This window comes from Saprolegnia diclina (genome assembly GCF_000281045.1).
Source record: "Saprolegnia diclina VS20 unplaced genomic scaffold supercont1.19, whole genome shotgun sequence".
In the NCBI taxonomy this organism is placed as follows: Eukaryota; Oomycota; class Saprolegniomycetes; order Saprolegniales; family Saprolegniaceae; genus Saprolegnia; species Saprolegnia diclina.
Genome location: NW_008246086.1, coordinates 184,244 through 206,125, shown reverse-complemented (window position 1 = coordinate 206,125; position 21,882 = coordinate 184,244). Strand labels below are relative to the sequence as shown.

General features: G+C 58.9%; 12 protein-coding genes across 12 annotated transcripts in view; 9 read left to right on the top strand and 3 right to left on the bottom strand.

Annotated features, from left to right (window-relative positions):
- SDRG_06870 (60S ribosomal protein L12) overlaps window positions 1-177 on the top strand; it is a 1,382-nt gene extending 1,205 nt beyond the window's left edge. The window contains exon 2 of the mRNA XM_008612676.1: window positions 28-177. The gene's annotated coding sequence lies outside the window, so the exon portion shown is untranslated. The remainder of the gene's footprint in view (window positions 1-27) is intronic.
- Window positions 178-383: 206 nt separating this feature from the next.
- Window positions 384-1,882, bottom strand: SDRG_06869 (hypothetical protein). The gene is made up of 9 exons (XM_008612675.1): window positions 1,782-1,882; window positions 1,664-1,738; window positions 1,532-1,619; window positions 1,376-1,488; window positions 1,277-1,333; window positions 986-1,232; window positions 863-936; window positions 753-821; window positions 384-706 (listed from the first exon to the last, which is right to left on the bottom strand). Exons 1-9 carry the CDS (start codon window positions 1,830-1,832, stop codon window positions 440-442), a joined length of 1,041 nt encoding a protein of 346 aa, XP_008610897.1. The 5' UTR covers window positions 1,833-1,882; the 3' UTR covers window positions 384-439.
- A 144-nt stretch (window positions 1,883-2,026) lies between these two features.
- On the top strand, window positions 2,027-4,263 carry SDRG_06868 (CMGC/CDK/CRK7 protein kinase). Its single transcript, XM_008612674.1, has 11 exons — window positions 2,027-2,662; window positions 2,712-2,794; window positions 2,845-3,189; window positions 3,245-3,463; window positions 3,509-3,559; window positions 3,610-3,666; window positions 3,711-3,758; window positions 3,812-3,838; window positions 3,896-3,931; window positions 3,990-4,064; window positions 4,117-4,263. Exons 1-11 carry the CDS (start codon window positions 2,063-2,065, stop codon window positions 4,220-4,222), a joined length of 1,647 nt encoding a protein of 548 aa, XP_008610896.1. The 5' UTR covers window positions 2,027-2,062; the 3' UTR covers window positions 4,223-4,263.
- A 565-nt stretch (window positions 4,264-4,828) lies between these two features.
- On the top strand, window positions 4,829-6,577 carry SDRG_06867 (histidine ammonia-lyase; the record flags this gene model as incomplete). The annotated part of the gene is made up of 1 exon (XM_008612673.1): window positions 4,829-6,577. One exon carries the CDS (start codon window positions 4,829-4,831, stop codon window positions 6,575-6,577), a length of 1,749 nt encoding a protein of 582 aa, XP_008610895.1.
- A 149-nt stretch (window positions 6,578-6,726) lies between these two features.
- SDRG_06866 (hypothetical protein) lies at window positions 6,727-8,755 on the top strand (the record flags this gene model as incomplete). Its single annotated transcript, XM_008612672.1, has 9 exons — window positions 6,727-6,890; window positions 6,931-7,077; window positions 7,125-7,641; window positions 7,690-7,901; window positions 7,952-8,175; window positions 8,219-8,400; window positions 8,449-8,549; window positions 8,602-8,656; window positions 8,717-8,755. 9 exons carry the CDS (start codon window positions 6,727-6,729, stop codon window positions 8,753-8,755), a joined length of 1,641 nt encoding a protein of 546 aa, XP_008610894.1.
- Window positions 8,756-8,819: 64 nt separating this feature from the next.
- Window positions 8,820-9,637, top strand: SDRG_06865 (hypothetical protein; the record flags this gene model as incomplete). Its single annotated transcript, XM_008612671.1, has 3 exons — window positions 8,820-8,855; window positions 8,901-9,017; window positions 9,062-9,637. 3 exons carry the CDS (start codon window positions 8,820-8,822, stop codon window positions 9,635-9,637), a joined length of 729 nt encoding a protein of 242 aa, XP_008610893.1.
- Window positions 9,638-9,654: 17 nt separating this feature from the next.
- On the bottom strand, window positions 9,655-10,652 carry SDRG_06864 (hypothetical protein; the record flags this gene model as incomplete). Its single annotated transcript, XM_008612670.1, has 7 exons — window positions 9,655-9,780; window positions 9,826-9,990; window positions 10,036-10,202; window positions 10,250-10,345; window positions 10,391-10,424; window positions 10,474-10,528; window positions 10,574-10,652. 7 exons carry the CDS (start codon window positions 10,650-10,652, stop codon window positions 9,684-9,686), a joined length of 693 nt encoding a protein of 230 aa, XP_008610892.1. The 3' UTR covers window positions 9,655-9,683.
- A 740-nt stretch (window positions 10,653-11,392) lies between these two features.
- On the top strand, window positions 11,393-12,791 carry SDRG_06863 (hypothetical protein). Its single transcript, XM_008612669.1, has 3 exons — window positions 11,393-11,572; window positions 11,646-11,860; window positions 11,913-12,791. The coding sequence occupies exons 1-3, from the start codon at window positions 11,407-11,409 to the stop codon at window positions 12,750-12,752; spliced, it is 1,221 nt and encodes a 406-aa protein (XP_008610891.1). The 5' UTR covers window positions 11,393-11,406; the 3' UTR covers window positions 12,753-12,791.
- A 494-nt stretch (window positions 12,792-13,285) lies between these two features.
- On the top strand, window positions 13,286-16,153 carry SDRG_06862 (hypothetical protein). The gene is made up of 6 exons (XM_008612668.1): window positions 13,286-14,834; window positions 14,880-15,122; window positions 15,170-15,258; window positions 15,307-15,401; window positions 15,451-15,518; window positions 15,568-16,153. Exons 1-6 carry the CDS (start codon window positions 13,320-13,322, stop codon window positions 16,003-16,005), a joined length of 2,448 nt encoding a protein of 815 aa, XP_008610890.1. The 5' UTR covers window positions 13,286-13,319; the 3' UTR covers window positions 16,006-16,153.
- A 218-nt stretch (window positions 16,154-16,371) lies between these two features.
- SDRG_06861 (carboxyvinyl-carboxyphosphonate phosphorylmutase) lies at window positions 16,372-17,402 on the bottom strand. The gene is made up of 2 exons (XM_008612667.1): window positions 16,579-17,402; window positions 16,372-16,536 (listed from the first exon to the last, which is right to left on the bottom strand). Exons 1-2 carry the CDS (start codon window positions 17,386-17,388, stop codon window positions 16,465-16,467), a joined length of 882 nt encoding a protein of 293 aa, XP_008610889.1. The 5' UTR covers window positions 17,389-17,402; the 3' UTR covers window positions 16,372-16,464.
- An 800-nt stretch (window positions 17,403-18,202) lies between these two features.
- SDRG_06860 (hypothetical protein) lies at window positions 18,203-18,809 on the top strand (the record flags this gene model as incomplete). The annotated part of the gene is made up of 2 exons (XM_008612666.1): window positions 18,203-18,715; window positions 18,777-18,809. The coding sequence occupies 2 exons, from the start codon at window positions 18,203-18,205 to the stop codon at window positions 18,807-18,809; spliced, it is 546 nt and encodes a 181-aa protein (XP_008610888.1).
- A 2,253-nt stretch (window positions 18,810-21,062) lies between these two features.
- Window positions 21,063-21,882, top strand: part of SDRG_06859 (histone deacetylase 1/2) — a gene marked incomplete at both ends in the record, with an annotated part of 2,047 nt that continues 1,227 nt past the window's right edge. The window contains 5 exons of the mRNA XM_008612665.1: window positions 21,063-21,096; window positions 21,145-21,257; window positions 21,309-21,426; window positions 21,470-21,550; window positions 21,606-21,850. Of these exons, the coding sequence (XP_008610887.1) occupies window positions 21,063-21,096; window positions 21,145-21,257; window positions 21,309-21,426; window positions 21,470-21,550; window positions 21,606-21,850 (591 nt within the window). The remainder of the gene's footprint in view (window positions 21,097-21,144; window positions 21,258-21,308; window positions 21,427-21,469; window positions 21,551-21,605; window positions 21,851-21,882) is intronic.

Here is a 21,882-nt window from a genome sequence, read left to right as displayed (position 1 = left end):
GTGATGGAATTCCTCGTTTCTGAGTAGGCCGGACCCGCTGCACAAGCGGGGCTCGGTCACGACATGAGACCAACCTTGATTAATACCGATGATGTACCTCGCACGCCTAGCTAGCTTTCTTCACCGCAGCAATGACCAAATATATACGATAACTTGATGTCACATCTTTGCTCTAAATTTCGGCGCCACTTGCAACGCCGACTCTGCACTGGCTTTTGAGACATGGTGCTGTTAGTCATCTGGGTTGAACACAAGACTTTGCCTGCAGAATATCGACCTCGCGTCTTGCCTCGGGCGGCAAGGGTCAATAAAGACCCATCCAGCGTCAGCAGTGTCGGCTCGAAGCGCGTCTGCTGTCATGATCACCCTTTCTCAGTATCGAGCGCAGCCAACGACTCTGCGAAAAGAAAAAGTGATGCAAATACGAGTTGTATGGCGTCTAGAGCTTGGTGATAAAGTCGCTTTCGCGCCGGACGAGGCCCATTTGCTCGAGCTCGAGCAGCGCCTGCCTGCCCTCGGGTTCGCTGGGGCTCGCGGCCAAGCAGTCGGCGACCGACAGCGTCACGTTGGTCGGCGAAAAGAGACCGTAAAGACGCGTCATGACCGCGCCGACGGTTGGGGACGACGCCAATGTCCGCAGCAGTGACTGCAGTCGGATCGACGTCTGGACGAGGTTGGTCTTGGTCGTCTCGATCTCGGCGGCCACCTAATTGCATCCAACTGGGCCCAGAGACGCTTGCGATCGCACGTACGTTGGCGATGGCTTCTTCGACGCGCTTGTTTTCTTGGACTTGGAGCTCGAGCCAGTGGCGCTGGGTCGACTGTGGACGCCATCAATACCCGCTTGGCGACGATGTCGTACCTTGTTTTGCATCGAGTGGTGGGTTTGCTGGAGCACACGAATCTCCTGCTGCAGGTGGACACACTCCATCGCATCTAAGGGGAAGCGACGTCGCAACCGTCGCCGTCGTTGAATGCACACGACCTTTCTTCTCGGCGAGCGCGCGGGACTTGGCCGAGACGAGCTCGTCCTGCGGCTTGCGCTTGATCGGCGCGTTCTTGAGCGCATGGTACTCGTCCTTGAGTGCTGCTACGTCTTCGTTGGCGTCTTCGACTTGGGCTTTCAGCGCCGCGTTTGTCGCTACAAGCTCGTCCAAGTCGGCCGACGGCGCGGGAAGGTCGGTCAAGTGGGCGTGCTTGGCATCCCGAATCCGGATCGCCAGCTCCAGTTGCTAGAAAACGCATGTAAATCGCGTTGATACTAGAATGGATCTACCTGCGTCGTGTCTTCGAGCTCGTCGTGGAGCTGGCCAAGCGCCTTGGAGTATTCTGCCTAAAACCTCGTTGGCTATGGTCGCCGTCGAGAGATAGGTACCTCGACGTCGGCGTCGCGCTGGTCCATGACGTTGCGGAACTGCTGCGACTGCCGGCGCATCTCGGTCTCGAGCTGTTTCTTCTCGGCAAGCATCTTGTCGAGCATCTCGTGGGCTACGTGCCTCGAATGAGCCACGAGATAGAGAGGATGGCGTACCTTGCTTCTCGAGCGCTTCAAACTTCTTGAGGTTGCGCTCGCGGATGTCCTCTTCCTTCTCATGGGCCTCGTACAGAAGCTTGTGCTTCTACCTCCACGCATGAGATCGTTGGCGATCGCATGGCGACGTACAAACTTGACGACGGGCAGCTCTTCCTCGCGCATGGCCTCGAGCGCGTCTACGAGCGCATGCTTGGACCCGCGCAGCTACATGTATCGTCAACCTCATGCGTCCATCGCCATCATGCACCTTGTCCGCGCAGGCCCGCATCTGGTGGACGCATTCGTCCAGGTACTGCATGCGTCGTCGTCTGCTGGGTCGATCGACCTTTTGCCACCGGTCTTTGTCCGGATACGATGACCAAATCACACCATTTCAATTTCACATTTTCAACACCATATCAAGGATTACGCTCAATTAGTGTCATGGTGTGTCCTATGTCAAATATAGTGTTGAATACATACTATTTAGGTACACCTAATATAGTGTGCTATCTCTGCTTGGTCGGGTCCATCGAGCTCAGCAGTGGCATGGCGGCCTATGGAACCCGGAGCGTCGAGGTCTACGAGAAGGTCAAGTGCGTCGGCTCGGGCACGTACGGCTGCGTGTACGAGGCCAAGCACAAGGCGACGGGCGAGCGCGTGGCCATGAAGAAGATCAAGACGCTCAACGAGGCCGAGGGCATCCCGATCACGACCTTGCGCGAGATCGCAGCGCTCAAGGCGCTACGCCACCCAAACCTCGTCCAGCTCAAGGAGGTCGTCGTGAGCAAGCAAAAAGACGACGACGACGACGATCTTGGGGGCGGCGGCGCCGCCGACGACAGTGCATACTCGAACCATGCGACCGAGACGGGCGTCGACTACGCCAGCGGCTCGATCTACCTCGTGCTTGAGTTTGTGCCACACGACTTGACAGGCCTCCTCCAGTCGGGCCATGTCTTTACCGAAGTCGCCGCCAAGTACATCATGAAGCAACTCCTCGAAGCGCTGCAGTACATGCACTTACGCGACGTCGTCCACCGGGACATCAAGTGCTCCAACATCCTCCTCACGGCCGACCACGAAGTCAAGCTTGCCGACTATGGCCTTGCACGCACGGCGCGGACGAACCCCAAGTTTACGAACAAGGTACCTACGTCCTTGCATCGCGTTTCTGGTGTCTTCATCGCGACGCTAGGTGGTAACGCTGTGGTACCGCGCCCCCGAGCTGCTTCTCGGTGCCAACGACTATGACGGAAGCATCGACATGTGGAGCGCAGGGTAGATGCTACGCTCCTTGTCCACTTCTTTGACTGAGCGGTGATGGCTAGCTGCGTCATGGCCGAGCTCTTCCTCGGGCACCCCATCTTTGCGGGCAAGGTCGAAGCCGACCAAATGGCCAAGATCATCGATGTCTGCGGCAGCGCGGTCGAAGAAGTGAATGGCATTTCGCACTTGCCCCACTATGAGAAGTTTATTCAGCCCGACAAGCGCACGTGGCAGCTCAAGACGATGATGAACAGCAAGGCCGAGAAGCGCAAGCGGCCGCTGCCCAAAGGCTTTCTCGAGCTGCTCGACAAGCTGCTGCAGATCGACCCGAAGAAGCGCTTCAACGCCGAGCAAGCGCTCCAGTCCGAGTACTTTCGGTCGCACCCATATCTCCAAGACCCAGCCACGTCTGTCCATATACCATACACGCGTCTCGTCATACATATATATGGATGTCTCTAGAGTCTCGACGTGGATCCCGACCATCACGAGCGCGAGCTGCCACGAAATGGCAACGCGCAAGGCCAAGAAAGAGTCGGGCGCCCAAGCCATTCTCAACGCCGCGAGTAAAACCAAGCACCAGCTCGCAGAGAAGAGCAAACATCCGCTCGAGAAGAAGCCGCGTGCGGCCATGCCGCCAGCACCACCGTCAGCGACGTCACTCTTGATCTCCAAGCTAGGGTACACACCTCTCGCATGCCACGCCCTTGCAACGTCCTCTACTAGCATCAAGAAAGACATCAAGTCCGAGCCGAGCAAGCGAAGTGTCAAGCCCAAGTACGACTATTGCTTGGCCGTGGCGTGGACCGACGAGTGTGATGGCGTAGCTTGGAGATGCCTCCAAAGGCCCGCACCGTTGCCTTGCTCGAGGCACGCCGTGAGAGGTACCTTAGGTTAAACCAGCTAGTGCTAACGGCGGGATGCACAGGATGAAGAAGGAAACGTTGGCCAAAGGCTCGCCCGCCACCAAGTTGAGGTACTCACATCTTGCATGTCCACCATCTCATTTGGTCTGTCATGCTGATGTAGCGTGCCGGCGGACAAGACGACGATGAGGTATGATGAGCTCCAATGTGCCGTGGTATATGGAGCGCTGACCTGCGACTAAACTAGCCGTCGTGACAAGACGGCCGCCGATGGCTCGGACCGGTGCGGCGCCAACGCGATTCGCTTGACGCCTCACCGTGCCATACGTTTGATTGCGTAGGACCCAGAAGAAGCCCAAGCCGTCCGTACCTCCAAGCCCGCTGGCGGCTGCGGCTGCTGTAACAGACACGGACCGGTACGCATGGCCTCAACCTCAACGGACCGTGATCCCAATGCCATGCTCGTAGAAAGAAGAAGAAGCGCGAGGTGATGGACACTGAGCGGCTTCCGAAGCGCCCGAAGGTCGCCTCTCCCGTGGTCAGCCCCAGCGACTCGAGTGACTTTAGTAGTTGATCTAACAACATACTAAGCACCTTGCACTCAACCAACCATAAGTCCTGCGTTCTCTTTGATCGAGCGCCTTTGTGTCGTGTTGGCGACGAGGAAGGAGGAGGTTTCCTTACCGTCCTTGGCAGATGGTGCACAGTGGCAAATCAAGATATCAAACGTGCGGCTCACCAGGCGCCAGCCAGTAGCCGCCAGTAAAGGCCGCCGCCAGCTGCCAGATGGCCACGACCGGCGTTCCGCGCCGGTGACGTCATGAAGATCGACATGGATCACGTGACGAAGGCGCGTCCTACCGCCGCGTCGCCGCCGACCTCTATCTGGTCGTTCAGCGCGCCACGTACCCTATGAGCCTTTAGTACGAGGTACATACGAGGCATTGGCGTCCGGCGGACAGCAAACGCAGTCGCTAGCACGGGCGTGGACCGCTCGCGCGCGCGTGACCCCAGCCTTGAAGTTGGCGGCCAGCTGTCGCAAGCGCACTTAACTCAGCACTTGTGTATCGCACTTAATCCGTCTGTATACAAAGCCCAAGAGGATGCGATCTTGCGTGGGTGGGCGCGGGTGCTGCTCATTTCCGAATTTGCCTTTCGACAAGCAAACGACAACAGCAGCATGAGCTCGAAGACCCTTACACTCGATGGCTTCTCGCTCGAGGCCGAGGACCTCGTCCTCCTCTCCAAGGGCGAGACCAAGATCCAGCTGAGCGCCGACGCGTGGGCCAAGGTCCAGAGCGGCCGCCAAGTCGTCGACAACATCCTCGCCGAAAACAAAGTCGCGTACGGCATCAACACGGGCTTTGGCTTGTTCTCGAACATTGTCATCTCGTCCGATAAGCTCCACGAGCTCCAGGACAACCTCATTCGGTCGCATTCGTCGGGCGTCGGCAGCCCGCTCTCGCCGTCGGCGACTCGCATGCTCCTCGCGCTGCGCATCAACGTGCTCGCCAAGGGCCACAGCGGTATTAGCGTCGACACGCTCGAGCAGCTCATCGACGCGTTCAACAACGACTGCCTCTCGATCGTGCCGGAGAAGGGTACGGTCGGTGCGTCCGGCGATCTCGCGCCGCTTGCGCACTTGGCGCTCGGCATGATGGGCGAAGGCAAGATGTGGGACACGAAGGACGGCAACAAGATCAAGGACGCGGCCGAGGTGCTCAAGGCGCGTGGTCTCCGCCCCGTGCAGCTCAAGGCCAAGGAGGGCCTCGCGATGATCAACGGCACGCAGCTCATCACGTCGATCGGCTGCGAAGCCGTCGTGCGCGCCGCCAACGTCGCCGAGGTCGCCGACATTGCAGTTGCGCTCACGCTCGAAGTGCTCAAAGGCACGGTCAACGCGTTCCACCCGCGCATCCATGAAGTGCGCCCGCATAAGGGCCAGCGCATGGTCGCGGACCGCATCCGCACCTTGCTGCAGGCGGACAAGCCGTCCGAACTCTTCCAGTCGCACAACTACGCGGGCAAGGTCCAGGACGCGTACACGCTCCGGTGTGCGCCGCAGATCCACGGTATCGTCAACGACACGATCGAGTTTGTGCGCGGTATCATCAACGTCGAGATGAACTCGGCGACCGACAACCCGATGGTGTTTGTGGGCTCGGCCGACGTGACCACGGACTTTGCGCCGCAGCACGCCGAGCTCATTGACGAGCACGAGTCGGCGACCAAGCCCGCCGACTTGGCGGCCGCCAACGAAGAAATCGCGCGCCTCAAGCGTCTCCTCACCGAGAAGGAAGCGCGCTCGATGAAGCGCACGTCCGACACGTTCTACCGCGGCGGCGGCGGCTTTATCATTTCGGGCGGCAACTTCCACGGCGAGTACCCGGCCAAGGCCCTCGACTTCCTCGCGATCGGTGTCCACGAACTGGCGAGCGTGAGCGAGCGCCGCATTGAGCGCCTCGTGAACCCGTCCCTCTCGGGTCTCCCGGCGTTCCTTGTCGCGGACGGCGGCCTCAACTCGGGTTTCATGATTGCCCACTGCACGTCGGCGGCCTTGGTCTCGGAGAACAAGGTGCTCTGCCACCCGTCGTCGGTCGACTCGCTCTCGACGTCCGGCGGGAAGGAAGACCACGTGTCGATGGGCGGCTTTGCCGCGCGCAAGGCGCTCACGGTCGTGACGCACGTCGAGACGGTGCTTGCGATCGAGCTCCTCGCGGCCTGCCAGGCGCTCGAGTTCCACCGCCCGCTCAAGACGACGGACGCGCTCGAGGCCGTGTACCGCCTCGTGCGCAGCCGCGTGCCCGCCATGGACAAGGACCGCTACATCGCGCCGGACATCGACGCCGTCCTCGACCTCGTGCGCTCGGGCGCGATCCAGAAGGTCGTCGAGCCGTACCTCGCCAACATCCACGTCAACCGCTTGTAAGATCATCGTCTCTATTGCATTTCTCTATATACACTGGAAATCAAACACTGTATTTTTCTGTCCGAAAAACGCAACAGCAGCGACAACGGGCCCATCTGGCGCCGGGTCCCAGCACAGAACCCATCTTCGATCGCCGGCATCTATAGAGCATGGGTACACCGTCCACGGACGTCTTTGTCATCGTCACGTACGTCGTCATGTTTGTCCTCCTCATCGCGTGGGGCGTCTGCCAGTACGTTGGCCAGACTCGCGCCGGCGACGCCATCGTGAGCTTGCTGCCCGGCGTCGACACGGTCCAGGACCTCGCATCCACGTACGCCCGTTTGGATCGAGCTGTTTCGAACGCGATGTAGGGACACGGCGGCCGGCACGTGGACGTGCACGGCCTGCGCGTTTGCCAACAACAGCGCCGCGAGCGCGTGCCTCTTGTGCGGCTTGGGCCAACGCAGTGAGGCGCCGTATGTGTGCGTCTCGACGCCCAAGGCCACGACCGCGGCGCAGTACGACCGCTTTGCGACGTTGGGTTGGACTAAGATCGGAGTTGTAGGCACCGGCGCGACTGGCACCGCTTTGTGCTACCGGACGGCCAGTACCGCTGGCAGCACGTGCGCGGCGAGAGCATCGAAGCCGACGCGTACGTGGTCCACGTCCACGAGGCGTCGATTCGTACCGAGACTGTCGCCGAGTTCAACGCGCGCCGCCGCGAGGCGTCGGAAGACGTCGTTGGCGTCCATGCGCTTTCGTTTTCTCTGAAATTCCAGTGGTTCCTCAAAGCTCTAGCGTGGCTCAAGGTTGGGCAGCGGCACAAGTTTGTCACGCTTTGCACGACGCGGCACGGCGACGACGTTGTGCAGGCCATGTGCCGCGCCCTCGACGCACTCGCGGAGGCCGACGTGTACAAGCCGTTCTCGGTGCGCTTCGATGACGAGCCCGGCGTCGACGCGGGCGGCCTCGAGCGCGAGTGGTACACACTCGTGGCCTCGGCGCTTTTTGATCCCGCGACCGGCTTTTTTGCGACGACGCACGGCCATACGCTCGAGATCAACGCGGCGATGGACCCGCAGGTTGGTTCCGACGCTGTCGACTGCTGCTGCTATGTTGACGTATGGTAGTGGTACCGGGGCATTGGCCGCTTCATCGGACGGGCTCTCTTTGACGGCCACGCACTGCCCGCGCGCTTCAACGTCGTGCTCCTCAAGCATCTCGTGGGCATGCCCTTTGGTCTTGACGACCTGCGCTTCGTGGACCCGTCGCTGCACGCGAGTTTGCACTGGCTTGTAACGGCCGAGGACCATGACGTGGCAGCCCTCGCGCTCGACTTTAGGTGCCACATTGCCTTTCAGATCTGGGCATGGACGAAGCGTGCATTCGTAGTGTCCTATCACCCGACGGCCGCGTCATCGACTTGGTGCCGGGCGGCCGCGATGTGCTCGTCACCAACGACAACAAGGCGGCGTTCGTCGCGCGCTACGTCCAGTACCGCTGCGCCACGCGCGCACCCGCCGCGCTTGCTGCGTTTCTCGATGGCGTCAATGACATTGTACCCCAACGAATGCTCTCGGTCTTTGACCACGAAGAGCTCCGACTCGTGCTCTGCGGTACGCTCGTTTCTCTCGCAATTATGGAGGCTGAAGAGCATAGGCCTCGATGCTATCGACGTGGCCGACTGGAAGCGCCACACGTTCATCTACGGCGGCAGCAGCAGCGACGAACGAACGATCGCGTGGTTTTGGGACATCGTCGCTGGCTTCTCGCACGCGCAGCGCGCGCGGTTGCTGCAGTTTGTCACTGGGAGTCCGTGCGTGCCCTTCCAGGGCTTCCGCGTACGTCGTCTTCTGTCGCCACCACAAAGCCGGAGGCGTCGTATCTAGGGGCTCACGACCCGAGACGGCAAGCTGTGCCACTTTACGCTCCGCGTTGTACCCATGACCGACACGATGCAGTACCCCGTCGCACGCACCTGCTGCAACCGGTGGGCGTCTCATCCTCGTTGGCTACTTCGCACTGTATCGACCCGCGTATAGCTTGGACCTGCCCGACTACAAGAGCAAGGCGGTGCTGCTCGAGGCGCTCACGCTGGTACGCCTTTGTCGAGCTCGTACTTGAGAGAGGGGCGGATGGTGATGATGATGCGCGCAGGTGGCCGCGATGGACGTGACGGGCTTCTCCATGGCGTAGACTCAGGTGTAACTAATGCTGTCCACAACCCTTGGGCGAGATTCGTTGTTTTTTCGTTGCCATCATGCTGCGCCGGGTCTCGGACGCCGACGACTACGAGGTACTTGGGCGATGCGATCGGCCGCGCCAGCGATGCGCCGCGTAGGTGCGCTTCGACGCGCCGCGGATCGGCCTCACGCTCGAGCTGCACGAGATGGACCAGCGCACGATCCGTGTCCAGGGCGTGACGGGGCCCGCGCTCGACGGCGGCCCGCCCATCGACGTACGACGTCTCTGCGGGCGCTACTGACTGACGTACATGCTTAGAGTGGCGATATCCTCCTCGCCATCAACGGCGCGCGCGTCGTCGGCCTCCCCGAGACGGTCGCCGCGCTCAAGGTCGCGTCGCGGCCGCTCGTCCTCCGCCTGCGCCGGCGTCCGCGCTGCCTCGAGCTGCCGCCCAACTTTACACTCCAGCGACACGAAGGCGGCGACGACGACAGTCTCTGCGCCGTCGTCTCGACTGCATCCTCCGACGACATCGGGAGCTCGGCCAAGACGACGTCGAGCCTCGGCCCGCCGATTCGCGCGCGGCGCCTCGAGTGGTTTCGCCCCGCCACGTGGGCACCGCCACAGGCGCGCTGGACGCCCGAGACGCGACAAGTGCTGGTCTCGTGGCCGCGGCCACCGGCCAGCGCCAACCATCGACTGTATGTGTCGCGCGACTGGCCCGTCCGCGTCTGGCGGGTCTGCGCTGACGTCGCGGTGGCCCGCAGCGACGCGACCATCACATGTGCTGTCGGCGGCTTGGAGCCTGGCAAGAGCTACGTCTTTCGTCTCCGGGCAACGCGAGGAGCGTTGAGCAAGGCCAGCGCGCCGATCGCGGTGCCACGCACCCGTTAGAGATCGAGGGTTTTATATATATTTCAACGCCGTAGTCGTGCACTTCTTAGTTGTTGGCGCGGCGCACCTTTTCACGCTCGGCCTTTTCGAGCTCAAACTTGCGCAAGTCGACGCGGTGTAAGAAGTCCTTCTTCTCCAAGTACCTAACATCTGCGTTAGACCAAGATGATGAAGTGTAGTCGTCGTACCCGTCCTTGGTGTACTGCTCGAGCTCGTCGACGATCCCTTCCTTCTCCTTGAACGAGTCCCAATCCATCGACGACTTTTCGATCGTCGACACCTTCTTGGGCTGCTGGAGCGCGTCGACGATGGCGTCCAGACCCGTCTTCTTGTCCGCCGCCGACTTTTTGACCCTACCACCCGTATGCTGCACTTGGCTCTACAAGAGGCATGCGTACGTGTACTCTTGACCGGCAAACTTGAGCACTTGGGTCACGGTTGCATCTTGCTTGAGCGGTGCGCCCCCGCGCGACTTGCCCGAGCAGCCCATGATGGGCATGTGAAACTCGCGGACCTTTGTGGTCTTCTTCTTCTTTGGTGGGCCTTGCACGAGCTTGTGCAGTAGCTACGCAGCCGCGCTGTGTTATAATTATGTCGATGGAGGCAGCCTACCTTGGCTGTCTTGCTCGTCGACGTGGCCGAGACCGCCGTGTCGGCGTTCATATCAGCCCAGAGATCGTCGACCTTGCGCTTGCTCGCGTTCGTGGCCTGCGCATGGACCTCAGTAGCCATCTCTTGGAGGCCATACCTTACCATGGGCTGCTTGGCAGCATGCTTGCGCAGGAATCTATGGCGAAAACCATGAGGTTGAATCCAGCCCAAAGGTGCTGGCTTACTCTTGCTCCTCCTTCGCATCGAGCTCGTCCTCAACCTTGGCCTCCGTGTCTTGCTCTAGCGCAGCTGGATGCTACCATGCTCACATACAGGAGCGTCTACCTGGGTTGTAGTCTTCATCGTCCGAGTCCTCGGCGTCGGCGTCGATCGGGTCCTTCGTGGCTTTCGGCTCGGTTGCCATCATGCGCGATCTGGAGCCTAATGATCATTGGTGTTTGCAATAGAATTAAATCGACACTATATCTTGCTTTTTGTATTGCATTTAATTCGTTTTTCGTACATATCCGGATACAACCGCAATATCCGGCCCCACGGCAAGCCAACCTTGCCCACGAATCTCTCGTTGCCGAACTTGTACGGTCTCCTTAGCGTGCCAGGCTCTCTGACTGCATGATCGTACAACCTCTGACTGCATTATCTTACTACATCAATGGATCAAATACTGGCGTCTCACGTCTTATATCGAGCCAAATGTGACGTTTTGGTTCGCAAAATCCGAGAAAGCTCAGTGGTTTCACGATTTCAATTCAAGAGATTTCAGGTATTCATGACAAACGAGGGAGCGACCGTCGAGCCATTGATTGCCGACGCCTTTATCCTGTAGTACTACGGATCTCGCCGTCGTCACAGTGGACTATGTCATCAATAGTCAAGCGAGCGTCCCACGCCAACTTCAAGTCCGCGTTGAAGCGACCCTTCTCGTTACTCGGCGAGGAATCGTAGTGCCATAGACAAAAGTGCTAGAGGTGTCGATGACGCAGTGGACAATTTGTGCTAATATGCGAGGATTGCAGTCGGTACAAGCCAGTCTGCAACACCCAAGGGAGAGACTTCGCCCGAAAAGTGTATCTTTTGTCTGATTGGTTAAAATTGTTGGTGGATTCGGCGCCGGCGCTAGAGATACGTGATTGGCCATTTATTCTTCAATTTGCTCGATGTCGCCCAACGCGCAGTCCGACGTCCGTCGGTCGCCGGCCACGACGCCGATGGCCGCCAAGGCGAGCGGGCGCACGACCTACCGCCACCGGCCCGTGCCCGCGCCGCGCCTCTCGAGCAAGGTGCAGGCGATCATCGATGACGCCAAGCGCAAGCACCGCACCGGTACGCCACCCGCAACACGGCTGCTTGAAGCCTGCCATCGCATTCGCTTCGTGGGCTCATGGCATGCACGTAGACATGCGACTCGATGCGTGGACGAACCAAGGCTTTGCCGGCTCGGACATTTGCGATATGCCCATCGACAGCAGCAAGGACATTCCGCGCGAGTCGTGCAAGGACCTGAGTGTCCAGCGCTTCATTGACGAGTACGAAAAGCCCATGCTGCCGCTCATCATTGAAGGGATTCCCGAAGACGAAGGCTGGACCGCCTGCGACAACTGGCATCTCAAGGTATGCTCTCATCCTTTGCAATATGTCTCATGCGCTTCGGACCCGCGCGTAGAAGCTCAAGAAGGACTACAAGCACGCGAACCTCAAGGTCGGCGAAGACGACGACGGCAAGACGCTGCGCATGAAGTTCAAGTACTTTTGCAAGTACATGAAGACGCAGATCGACGACAGTCCGCTCTACATTTTCGACTCGACGTTCGACGACAAGAAGGAGACAACGCAGCTCTTGCACGACTACAAGGTCCCGCGCTACTTCCCGGACGACCTCTTCTCGCTCGTCGGCGAGTCGCGCCGGCCGCCGTACCGCTGGTTCCTCGTCGGGCCCAAGCGGTCGGGTACATGCGTGCACCTCGACCCGCTTGGCACGAGCGCCTGGAACACGCTCCTCGTCGGCCGGAAGCGCTGGGTCGTCTTCCCGCCGCACGTCGACAAGACGCTCGTCAAAGCCAAGGGCCTCGTGTACCCCGGCGAGGACGACGAAGCGGGCAACTACTTTGCCGACTTGCTCCCGCGCATGCTCGCGAAGGACCCGAAGCTCGAGTACATGGAGTTCATCCAGTACCCGGGCGACACGGTCTACGTGCCCGGCGGCTGGTGGCATGCAGTCTACAACATGGACGACACGATCGCTGTGACACAAAACTACTGCTCGCACGCCAACTTTGACCGAGTCTGGCGCAAAACGCGGTCGGGCCGGAAGCGCATGGCGGTCAAGTGGCTCGACCAACTCCAGGTGCACTACCCCAAGCTCGCAGCACGCGCGACCCACCTCAACGAAGCGGACGACTACACCATGTACGAGAAGAAGCGGCCGATCGAGGACGTCGAGGACGAACCCGAGCCCGAAGACATGAAGAAGAAGAAGAAGTCGAAAAAGTCTTCCATGAGCTAAGACCAATGCAACACGAAACCTTCGTCTAGTTCTAATGCACTGGGGACGGAACGCGATGCCCGCCGTCGATCGTGCGTCATGCACAGCTCGTGCTTGCTTCCGACGCAGTCGACGTCCGAGCGTTCGGTTCCCAGCCAAGCAGAACTACCAGCCGGACGCCACGCGACCTTCTCGCTCGAGCCAAGAGACCGCAGATCGCTTACGCTGGACGGAGCGGTCTTGATGGCGCCAAGGTCTATCCGCGGTGTACACCTTGATGGAGCCAGCTAGGAAACGACCAAATCACTCGAGTGTTCTACTTGCCTCGAGCGCATCATCACCAACCACCTCCCGCAAGCGCTTTTGCCAGCAGGCTTGTGATGTGCCGAACGCTTCAGTCGGGCGCCAAGACGTCTGCTACGGGTTTATGTAAGATTAGTGAAATGACTAGGGCTGGCGATCTTGACCAATTTTGGTTTTGGCGCCAGACCTCTGGAATTCGATACCACATGATCGATGCGTTGTGAGAGGGATCGAAAAATAGCGGGAGAATTGCGGTGGCCAGAGTCCCAGATTGCTTGAGGTATCATGGACATCCGCAGCTTCTTCGCGCCAAAGGGCGGCAGCACGCCCAAGCCCGACGCGGCCAAGTCCCCCGGCCCGACCAAGGCCTCGCCCAAGAAGGCCATGCCCAGGAAGGAGCCCACGCCGACGCGCGCCCGGAAGGCCAAGGCCGACGACGAGCCCGCCCCGCCGGCCAAGTCGTCGCGCAAGGTCATCGAGCTCGACTCCGACTCGGACGTCGAGGAAGTCCAGCCCATCAAGAAGGCCAAGGTCGTTGAGCCTGTTGCTGAAAAGAAGGAGGCGCCGGTCAAGAAGGTAGCGCTGGCCAAGAAGGAAGCACCGGCCAAGAAGGAGGCGCCAGCGAAGAAGGAGACGGCCAAGCAAGCTGCGGCCAAGGAAGAGGCGCTGAACTTGCCGAAAGGCAAAGTACGCATGCCCGATGGCAAACCCGGCTGCTTGGAAGGGCTCACATTCGCCTTCTCGGGCGTGCTCTCGAGCTTACCGCGCGACGAGGCCGAGATGGTCGTCAAGCGCTACGGCGGGTCGGTCGCGTCGTCCGTGACGCGCAACGTCAAGTACCTCGTCGCTGGCGAGCTCCTAGAGTCGGGCGACTCGGTCTCGGTGAGCTCCAAGTTCAAGGACGCGGTCGCCAAGTCGATCAAGATTCTCAACCAAAACGACTTTTTCAACTTGATCTCGGAGCGCGCTGAGCGCATGACGGTAAAGCCAGCTCCGTCCAATGGAAAAGGCAAGCAAAAGGCGGGATCGGCCGTCGTCGACGACATGCTCTGGCCCGACAAGCACAAGCCCAAGTCGATGGCCGACATCATTGGCAACGGCGAGCTCGCCAAGCGCCTTATCCAATGGCTCCGGGACTTTGACGCGGTCCATGTCAAGGGCACGAAGAAGGTGGCTTACAACCCCAAGATGACCGAGAACATGGGCGCCAAGACCGTGCTTCTCTCAGGTCCGCCCGGTATTGGCAAGACGACACTCGCTGCTTTGGCCGCAGCCGAGGTCGGCATGGACATTCTCGAGCTCAACGCAAGTGACGCACGCTCCAAGAAGACGCTGCAGTCGGGCCTCGCCGACATTGTGGGCACACAGGCGCTCTCGTTCGGGGGCTCGGCCACCAAGATGGGGCTTAAGAAGCGGCTCATCGTCATGGACGAGGTCGACGGCATGAGCTCGGGCGACCGGGGCGGCATGGCCGAGCTCATCGCGATCATCAAGAAGAGCAAGACGCCGATCGTGTGCATTTGCAACGACCGACAGTCGCCGAAGGTCCGGTCGCTCGCCAACCACGCGCTCGACCTCAAGTTTCGTCGGCCGACAAAGACGCAAATCGCGACGCGGCTGCTTGCGATCGGCGCCGCGCAGGGCATGCGCATCGAACGCAACGCGCTGGAAGAAGCCGCCGAGCGCTTCGGCAACGACATTCGACAATTGCTCAACTGGATGCAAATGTGGAACCGGTCCAAGACCGTCATGACGTACGATGACGTCATGACGCACTTTTACCAGTCGGAAAAGGACGAGGTAGAATGCTAGTGTGTGGCGATTTGGTACGATGGAGCCGAGTAGGTGCTGCGGCTCAACCCATTTAGCGCGACGCAAATGATCTTCAAAAGCGGCGCGTCGTTCGAGGCCCGGAACGAAGCCTACTTTGTCGACTACGACCTCATGCCGCTCATGGTCCAAGAGAACTACATGCAAAGCATCCAGAGCAAGCGCACGTCGTCGGACGAGAAGCTCGATGACATTACGCTGGCGGCCGACATGATTGCCGAGAGCGACCTCGTCAGCGTCTACATTCGCAAGGAGCAGGTACGCTTGTGATTCATATGTATCGAGTGGTGCTCACAAAGCCGTAGCGCTGGGACCTCTTGACCAAGCAAGCTGCGCTCAACGTCGGCGCGTGTACGTATGCCGAAGGCTTTGTTGGCCGCCCCGAGTTCTCCCGGTATGGACCGTTGCTTCATCTGTACCGGTGCCAACACACTTCAACTAGGTGGATGGGCAAGAACTCGTCGACGAACAAGGCCAAACGACTCCTCAGTGAGCTCTCGATCCGCATGCGCAGCCATGCGTCTGGTGCCCGGAACGGTACCTGTTCTTTTGGACGGGAGCGAGGTCATGAACCCTCGGGTTATAGCGATTCGGATGGACTACATTCCGTTCATGAAGGAGATTCTCTTGACGCGACTCCTCGCCGGCGACGAGGTACGACCCATTTGTATCAATGTATCAGAGAGGAACGAGGCGGTGGTAGAGCATGGACGAGGTCATCGATATGCTCGACGCGTGTGAGATTAGCAAGGACGACCTGACCGAGTCCATGGAGCACTTCAAGTTCCCGGGCGTCGTGCGGCACTCGTACGCCGAGCTCGATACAAAGGCCAAGAGCGCGTTCACGCGCAAGTACAACAAGGGTGTGCACAAGTCGCAGGCGCTCGTCGAGGCCAATCTCGCAGCCAACCCGGCAAAGAAGAAGTCGTCCAAGAAGGTCGCGGCGGACGACGACGGCCTCGGCGACGACGACGGTCTCATGGCCGACGACGGTGACAATGGCGACGATGACGACGACGTGTCGCAGTTTCAAAAGAAGGCGCCCGCCAAAGCTGCGGGCAAAGCGCCTGCCAAGCGCAAGGGCAAGGAGCCCGCGGGATCGGCGCCCAAGCGTGCGCGGGCACCGGCCAAGAAGAAGTGAACACAAGATATACAGTGCTGTAAGAAGAAACGTACCAGAACCCGATTGATACTTTGTCGTCAACAGCGACGCCCCACGCAGACACATGTCGCATCCAAGAGACTTCAGTTTCCTGCACAGCATTGAGATGCTCGGAGGTCGTATCCAGGCAAGTCGGTTTGGCGGCTACGGCGAAGCCGACTGCATCCCAAGGTGTCCTTCAAGGGAAAGGCTCCAAGGCCCTTACTTGGTCTCTGATTGAAGTACAATTTTGTCGCTCGGTCCATAAATGCTAAGTACGTACGACTACGATGGACCATAAACCTAACCCTTGTTACCACATGTCTCTGTTGTTGCCGTTGCTCTCAGTTCTAGTAGCACAGTGGCGCCAATGAATACAGCCCAACGATTATATTAGTAGAGGATCCCATCCTCGGTCTCAGTCGTCATCGCAGTGTATCGTAGTACTACAAAGGATGTCTACGAGGCGGACTCGACCCGGTACTTGTCTTCTTCAACGTAGTACTCGTCAAACCCCACGTCAGCTTTGATCTACAACACTTGGCTTCGGCTACCATCTCAACTAATTCGTACCTGGTTGAATGTCGGCAGTGTCTCGACGGGCGTGTGGCCGTGTGTGCGCAAGTGCGTGAGCGCGCTGCTCATGGCCTGGATGCTTGCGCCGAGGATCGTGAGCGGGTACGCGACGAGGTGGAAGCCCATGGTTTTAAGCTCGGCCGCCGGTACAATCGGCGTCACGCCGTGCTCTAGCATGTTGGCCATGCGCCACCCCGGTACTTCGCGGCAAATGCGCTGCATTTCTGCGATGCTTTGCGGTGCCTCGAGGAACGTGACGTCAGCGCCGAGCCGGTGGAACTCGATGCAGCGCGCAATGGCTTCGTCCAGCGAGTGCGTTCCGCGCGCGTCCGTGCGCGCGACGAGCACAATGTCACGGCCGCTCTCGCGGCGTGCGTCGACCGCCGCTCGGATGCGCATGAAGGCTTCATCGCGCGAGACGACTTGCTTGCCTTTGGTGTGGCCGCAGCGCTTGGGCATGACTTGGTCTTCGAGCATGACGCCGGCCATGCCCGCCTGGATGTAGCCTCGGACCGTGCGCTTGACGTTGATCGCGTTACCGTAGCCCGTGTCGGCGTCGCCGATGCACGGAATGTCTGTGAGCGAAGCGCAGATGCGGCGTGCGGCGGCGACCATCTCCTCGTACGAGATGAGCTGCGTGTCGGGAAAGCCGTGGACGGCCGAGACGCCAAAGCCGGTCATAAAGGTGCACTCAAAGCCCGCGCGCTCGACGAGGCGCGCCGAGAGACCGTCGTAGCAGCACGGGAGCACCACGGGCGTGTCGTCGCGGCTCAGCAAGCGCCGAAGCTCGGTTGCGTCAGCAGGCATGCGTTCGTCAGCGAGAATGACACAGTGGGAGCCAATGAAACGCGAGCGATTCGCGATCTTCCGGCAGGGATTGCGCAATCCCTTTTGGCAACTTCAACGTGGTCTTGCGGGCGGCAGCCAGCGCGCCATTGCAGTCAACGTGTGGGAAGGGCGTAGAATGGCAGTAGTGGGTAGGGATCTCGGACCTCGAGAAGGTCGGTTTACGCGCCAACCGCATGAATCCAACGAGCACCGTGGATCGTGAGCATTCACGCCGTGTGCTACGACTGCCACAACACACCATAATCTAGCGTACATTGCTACTAGCATGAAGGACTACACTGCGTATGGGCCATAAAACACCTGGCTCTTCAAGTCGCGATGGCGTCATTGGCGATAGTCGACGTCGCGACTCATCGTAAACCTAAACTCGTATACATGCGATATCGCAACCTTCCAAGAGTCCCGTTCGCTGCCTCCCACGCATTACACAGATCTGGCAGAAAAGCTTGCTTGTCGTTTGCGAACGAGGCGGCGATCTCAATCGATGGCGTGCTTCAACTCTAATATTTGCACCGAAATCAAGTCTGCCTTGCTGAACCGACATCGTGGCATTCTACTACACAACTTTGACGGTCAAAGAGCTCGTCCGAGGCCAGCACTAGAGTAATGAATCCTGCGCTCCTCGAACCTTTGTACTCAGAGGGCGGTTTGCGTCTTTTGCTCTTGGAGCCGAATGGGTGCCAGTACGACACATAGTAAAGTATCTCGGCACCAGTTTACGTTCATTCGGAGCATGAATATGGATGCAAAGGTCAACAGTACAATATACACGATGAACACATCACTTGCTCCGCGAATTGAATGCAAATCACTCGTCTTTAACCTGGTCTTTAACCCAAAAGATCGGCATGAAATCTTTTTGGCCAGTATCCTGGGTCCCGACGTCGTACTTCCTTTACAGAATGCGATCGCAGATGCGAATGCGCCCAAGCTTGGTCTCACCAACGCCCACGACCTTGTCCGCGCCGCGATTGGCGTCTTCCATGCTATCTCGGTGCGCAAGATGACGATTTTCGACGTCGAGACGGTCATGTCGATGGAGCACGCGTCGATGCTGGGTCACGCTTTGGTAGTGTGCAACTACGTGGCGCTCGCCGAGCTCTTTATTGGCGACGTCGCCACTCCGAGGAGCGCGATGTGGTCCGTGATGAAGCTGTTACGCCGGCAGTATGTAGGCGCCCCCGCACTCGTCATTCAGCAGTGCTTGGCCGCGTACGGCTGGATGGCGCTGCACGCGGCTATGCTCCGGCTCATCCAGCGCTGGATTACATGCGGTGTGGACTCGGTTGCTCGTCTCTTGCCGGCCGCTGCGACAGCGCTTTTCGTGCGAGTTCGGTCGTACGTAGTGGCACCAAGTGCTGACCCGCACGCCGCAGTGATATGACAAGTCGTGGGTCGATGAGCATGTTCTCATCATCGAGTGGTACCTCCGCGACGTCGCACCATGCAACGCCGATGGCCTTTGGTTGGCCACCGACTCCCGCTCGCGCTCGTGGCGGTCGTTGACATCTTCTGCTTCCCGAAGGGCGAGTACACGCTCCTTTCGGGGAAGGCGAACGACAAGTGGCGACTGGAACACCTCCCGCGTGTTCGTGTCGAGGCTCTCGGCATCCAGTCCGCGTTACGTCAAGTGCCCTACGTGGATATACTGGTTACGACCCTCGACACGTACGGCGCACTTGAGCCTCTCTAGTCGCTTGAGCGTTTGGACTCGTCGGCCGGCTGTGATCTCTTGCGCGGCATGCACCGCATCGGCCGCTGCGACGTGGCGCTTTTGAGAAGGTCCAGGCGCTCTTTGGCGACGGCGGTATCCTAGCGATCTCTCAGTTTGCCCATGGCGCCATTGACGCGCGACTTTGTCCTCGGCTTTTTGGTTTGACACAACTCTGTCCATCCTCAAGGCCAAGATGAAGCCTGCGATGGGCCTCTCCTGCACTTCGCGCAACTCGTGGTCGCAACGATCGACGCTTCCATCGTGGCCGCTCCAGAAAAGACAAGCCGCTTTGTGGCGCAATGGCTGGCTTTGGTGGCACTTTGCAACGCCAACGAGTCGGTGCCCCTCGCCGTTGCCGATTTGATGGCCGATGACTTCAAGGATTATCACCGCGATTCGATGGTCGGTGAGTTCGCGAACGGCCACCGCAATGCCATTGTGCAAGCGGCAACGCACTGCCGGACCACATTGATCATGCAAGGCGCACGCCTCGACCCCCTCGACGCCATTCTGGCCGACTTTGTCCTCGACGACCGAGAGCTCGACCCGATTTACTGCAATGACTGCATGGGCGTTCGCGTCTTCTTGAAGAACGGCGCTGCGCGTCGGTGCGAACGATCGAATGAAGCTTGCGACAAGGTGCTCGAGCTGGTCCTCGCCCACGCCGATCGACTCGAATACAAAGTGGCGTATCAGTGCGATAAGCTCGAGAACCGCTTTGGTCGCGACAAGGGCGACGAGGACGACGACTATGATACCTGCGCCATCCACGGGTCCGACCGTTGTTGCGACTACAAGCTCCGCAAATTGCCGCAACCAGGCCGCACGATCGAGACCGAGTTTGACACGTATGTCGCACAGTGCGGCAACATGAAATACATCGCAAAGCTGGACGCTATCCTCGCTGTCACAACAATGTCCGACGTAGCTCCAGTGACCGAGAGCGATGCAACCACGTCGCGCAAGCGCCCGCGAGACGACGACGACGACGACGCGTGGCATACGCCAGTACCCCGTGCATGTTTCTTGTTCAACAACTTTAAGTCCCGACTAATTTTCAGTAATTTTATTTTCTACTGAGGGCTTGTTTGTGAACGATCTGTTATGGTCGCAAGGCTCGTCACTTGATGTCGACATCGCGTGGAGCTCGGAGCTCATGCGAGCCGAAGATGTATTGCAGGCGGCGGCCCTGCGACATGCCCACCGACGGCTTTACCAGGAGCGCTCACGAACTTCTTTCAGGGAGGTTGCGAGCTTCACCAACAATTGTTATACATCATATAACAAACACAAAGGTGACACGTCTCATAGCTTACTAGATTCCTCAGCAAAAATGACACAAGTCGACTTTGAGCCTGAAGGGACAAATTCTCGGTGCGCATCCTTTGGATCCGAGCCGCACCCATGTATCGTTTTGATTGGCCCGTTTGCATGCCAATCGAACATAAGCCACCAATCATATGCTTTATATGGTCATATACCCAAAGATATGCCCACGGATATGCTCCCAGAGCCACAACTGGCCATTCCCTGTATCGCACTACTTGGCAGCCCTACCCACGGCGCAATACCAGCACAAATCTTACCACTCTATTCTCTATGGCTTACCCATCTGTAAGCACCTTGTTGCCCAGCGGCTTCTTTGTAAGAGTGAAAACCGAGTCGCCGTGTCGTATTGTCTATCATGATTTCGCCGATATTTCCCGTACCCTCCCTGGTCTTACCACACTAAAAGACGCTCGTTCTCACGTCGTATTGAGAGCCTCGAACGCGTCAAATGTTCACGGCCGACTTCAGTGGCGAGGAACGCAATCGAAAACCTCTCATAATGAATACGACCTGCATAAATCGATACAATGCATTGAAGCTGTGATGACGCCATTTCTAGTTTGCAGTTGGTCGTCGCAGTCGCTCCTCGATGGGCAAACCCCGCGTCTCGTACTTCTACCACCGTCCGTCTTGGTGATGCAAAGCCCATACCTTATACTCTCTACGTGTAGCGGAGGAAGGCAACTTTTACTACGGCCCAGGCCACCCCATGAAGCCCCACCGGCTCAAGCTCGCCCACCACCTCGTACTCAACTACGATCTCTTCCGCAAAATGGAAGTGTTTGTACGTCTCTCTCGTCTTCGCATCTTTCACATTATTCACATTCCGATGTAGCAACCGCACTGGGCGTCGGCGGAAGAAATCAAGGCCTTCCACGCCGCCGACTATGTCGACTTTCTTCAAAAAGTGAGCCCGTCGACTGAAAAATCGATGCAGACTCTAGTCGACAAGTGTATGTCCGACCTTGCTCCCTCGGATGCGACCTCTTCATATAGACAACATGGGCGAGTTCTCCGACTGCCCCGTCTTTGACGGCGTCTTCAACTTTAGTCAAATCTCGGCCGGCGGCTCGTTGGGTACGTTCGTCCTCCTTCGCCCTTGTTCATGCGACATCATGCTTCCTGTGCGTAGATGCGGCGTACCGCCTCAACCAAGGCCTCAGCGACATTTGCATCAACTGGGCCGGTGGGCTGCACCATGCCAAGAAGGCCGAAGCGTCCGGCTTTTGCTACATCAACGACATTGTGCTCGGTATCCTCGAGCTCCTCAAGTACCACGCCCGCGTATTGTACATTGACATTGACGTCCATCACGGCGACGGTGTCGAAGAAGCGTTTTACGTCACGGACCGCGTCATGACGGCGTCGTTCCACAAGGTTGAATGCGGTTGAGCGTCCGTGGACTTAGG

Bases quoted from the DNA above. Each gene is read 5' to 3' on its own strand.
- SDRG_06869 (XM_008612675.1), bottom strand. From the start codon at position 1,832: ATGCAGTACCTGGACGAATGCGTCCACCAGATGCGGGCCTGCGCGGAC. The intron at 1,620-1,663 runs GTACGTCGCCAT...GCGTGGAGGTAG, and splicing joins AGCTGCCCGTCGTCAAGTTT to AAGCACAAGCTTCTGTACGA. The intron at 1,233-1,276 runs GTAGATCCATTC...TGCGTTTTCTAG, and splicing joins AGCTCGAAGACACGACGCAG to CAACTGGAGCTGGCGATCCG.
- SDRG_06868 (XM_008612674.1), top strand. From the start codon at position 2,063: ATGGCGGCCTATGGAACCCGGAGCGTCGAGGTCTACGAGAAGGTCAAG. The intron at 2,663-2,711 runs GTACCTACGTCC...TCGCGACGCTAG, and splicing joins ACCCCAAGTTTACGAACAAG to GTGGTAACGCTGTGGTACCG. The intron at 3,560-3,609 runs GTACGACTATTG...GTGATGGCGTAG, and splicing joins AAGCGAAGTGTCAAGCCCAA to CTTGGAGATGCCTCCAAAGG.
- SDRG_06863 (XM_008612669.1), top strand. From the start codon at position 11,407: ATGTCGCCCAACGCGCAGTCCGACGTCCGTCGGTCGCCGGCCACGACG. The intron at 11,573-11,645 runs GTACGCCACCCG...GCATGCACGTAG, and splicing joins CAAGCGCAAGCACCGCACCG to ACATGCGACTCGATGCGTGG. The intron at 11,861-11,912 runs GTATGCTCTCAT...ACCCGCGCGTAG, and splicing joins GCGACAACTGGCATCTCAAG to AAGCTCAAGAAGGACTACAA.
- SDRG_06862 (XM_008612668.1), top strand. From the start codon at position 13,320: ATGGACATCCGCAGCTTCTTCGCGCCAAAGGGCGGCAGCACGCCCAAG. The intron at 15,259-15,306 runs GTATGGACCGTT...CACTTCAACTAG, and splicing joins GGCCGCCCCGAGTTCTCCCG to GTGGATGGGCAAGAACTCGT. The intron at 15,519-15,567 runs GTACGACCCATT...AGGCGGTGGTAG, and splicing joins GACTCCTCGCCGGCGACGAG to AGCATGGACGAGGTCATCGA.
- SDRG_06861 (XM_008612667.1), bottom strand. From the start codon at position 17,388: ATGCCTGCTGACGCAACCGAGCTTCGGCGCTTGCTGAGCCGCGACGAC. The intron at 16,537-16,578 runs GTACGAATTAGT...CAAGTGTTGTAG, and splicing joins CACTGCCGACATTCAACCAG to ATCAAAGCTGACGTGGGGTT.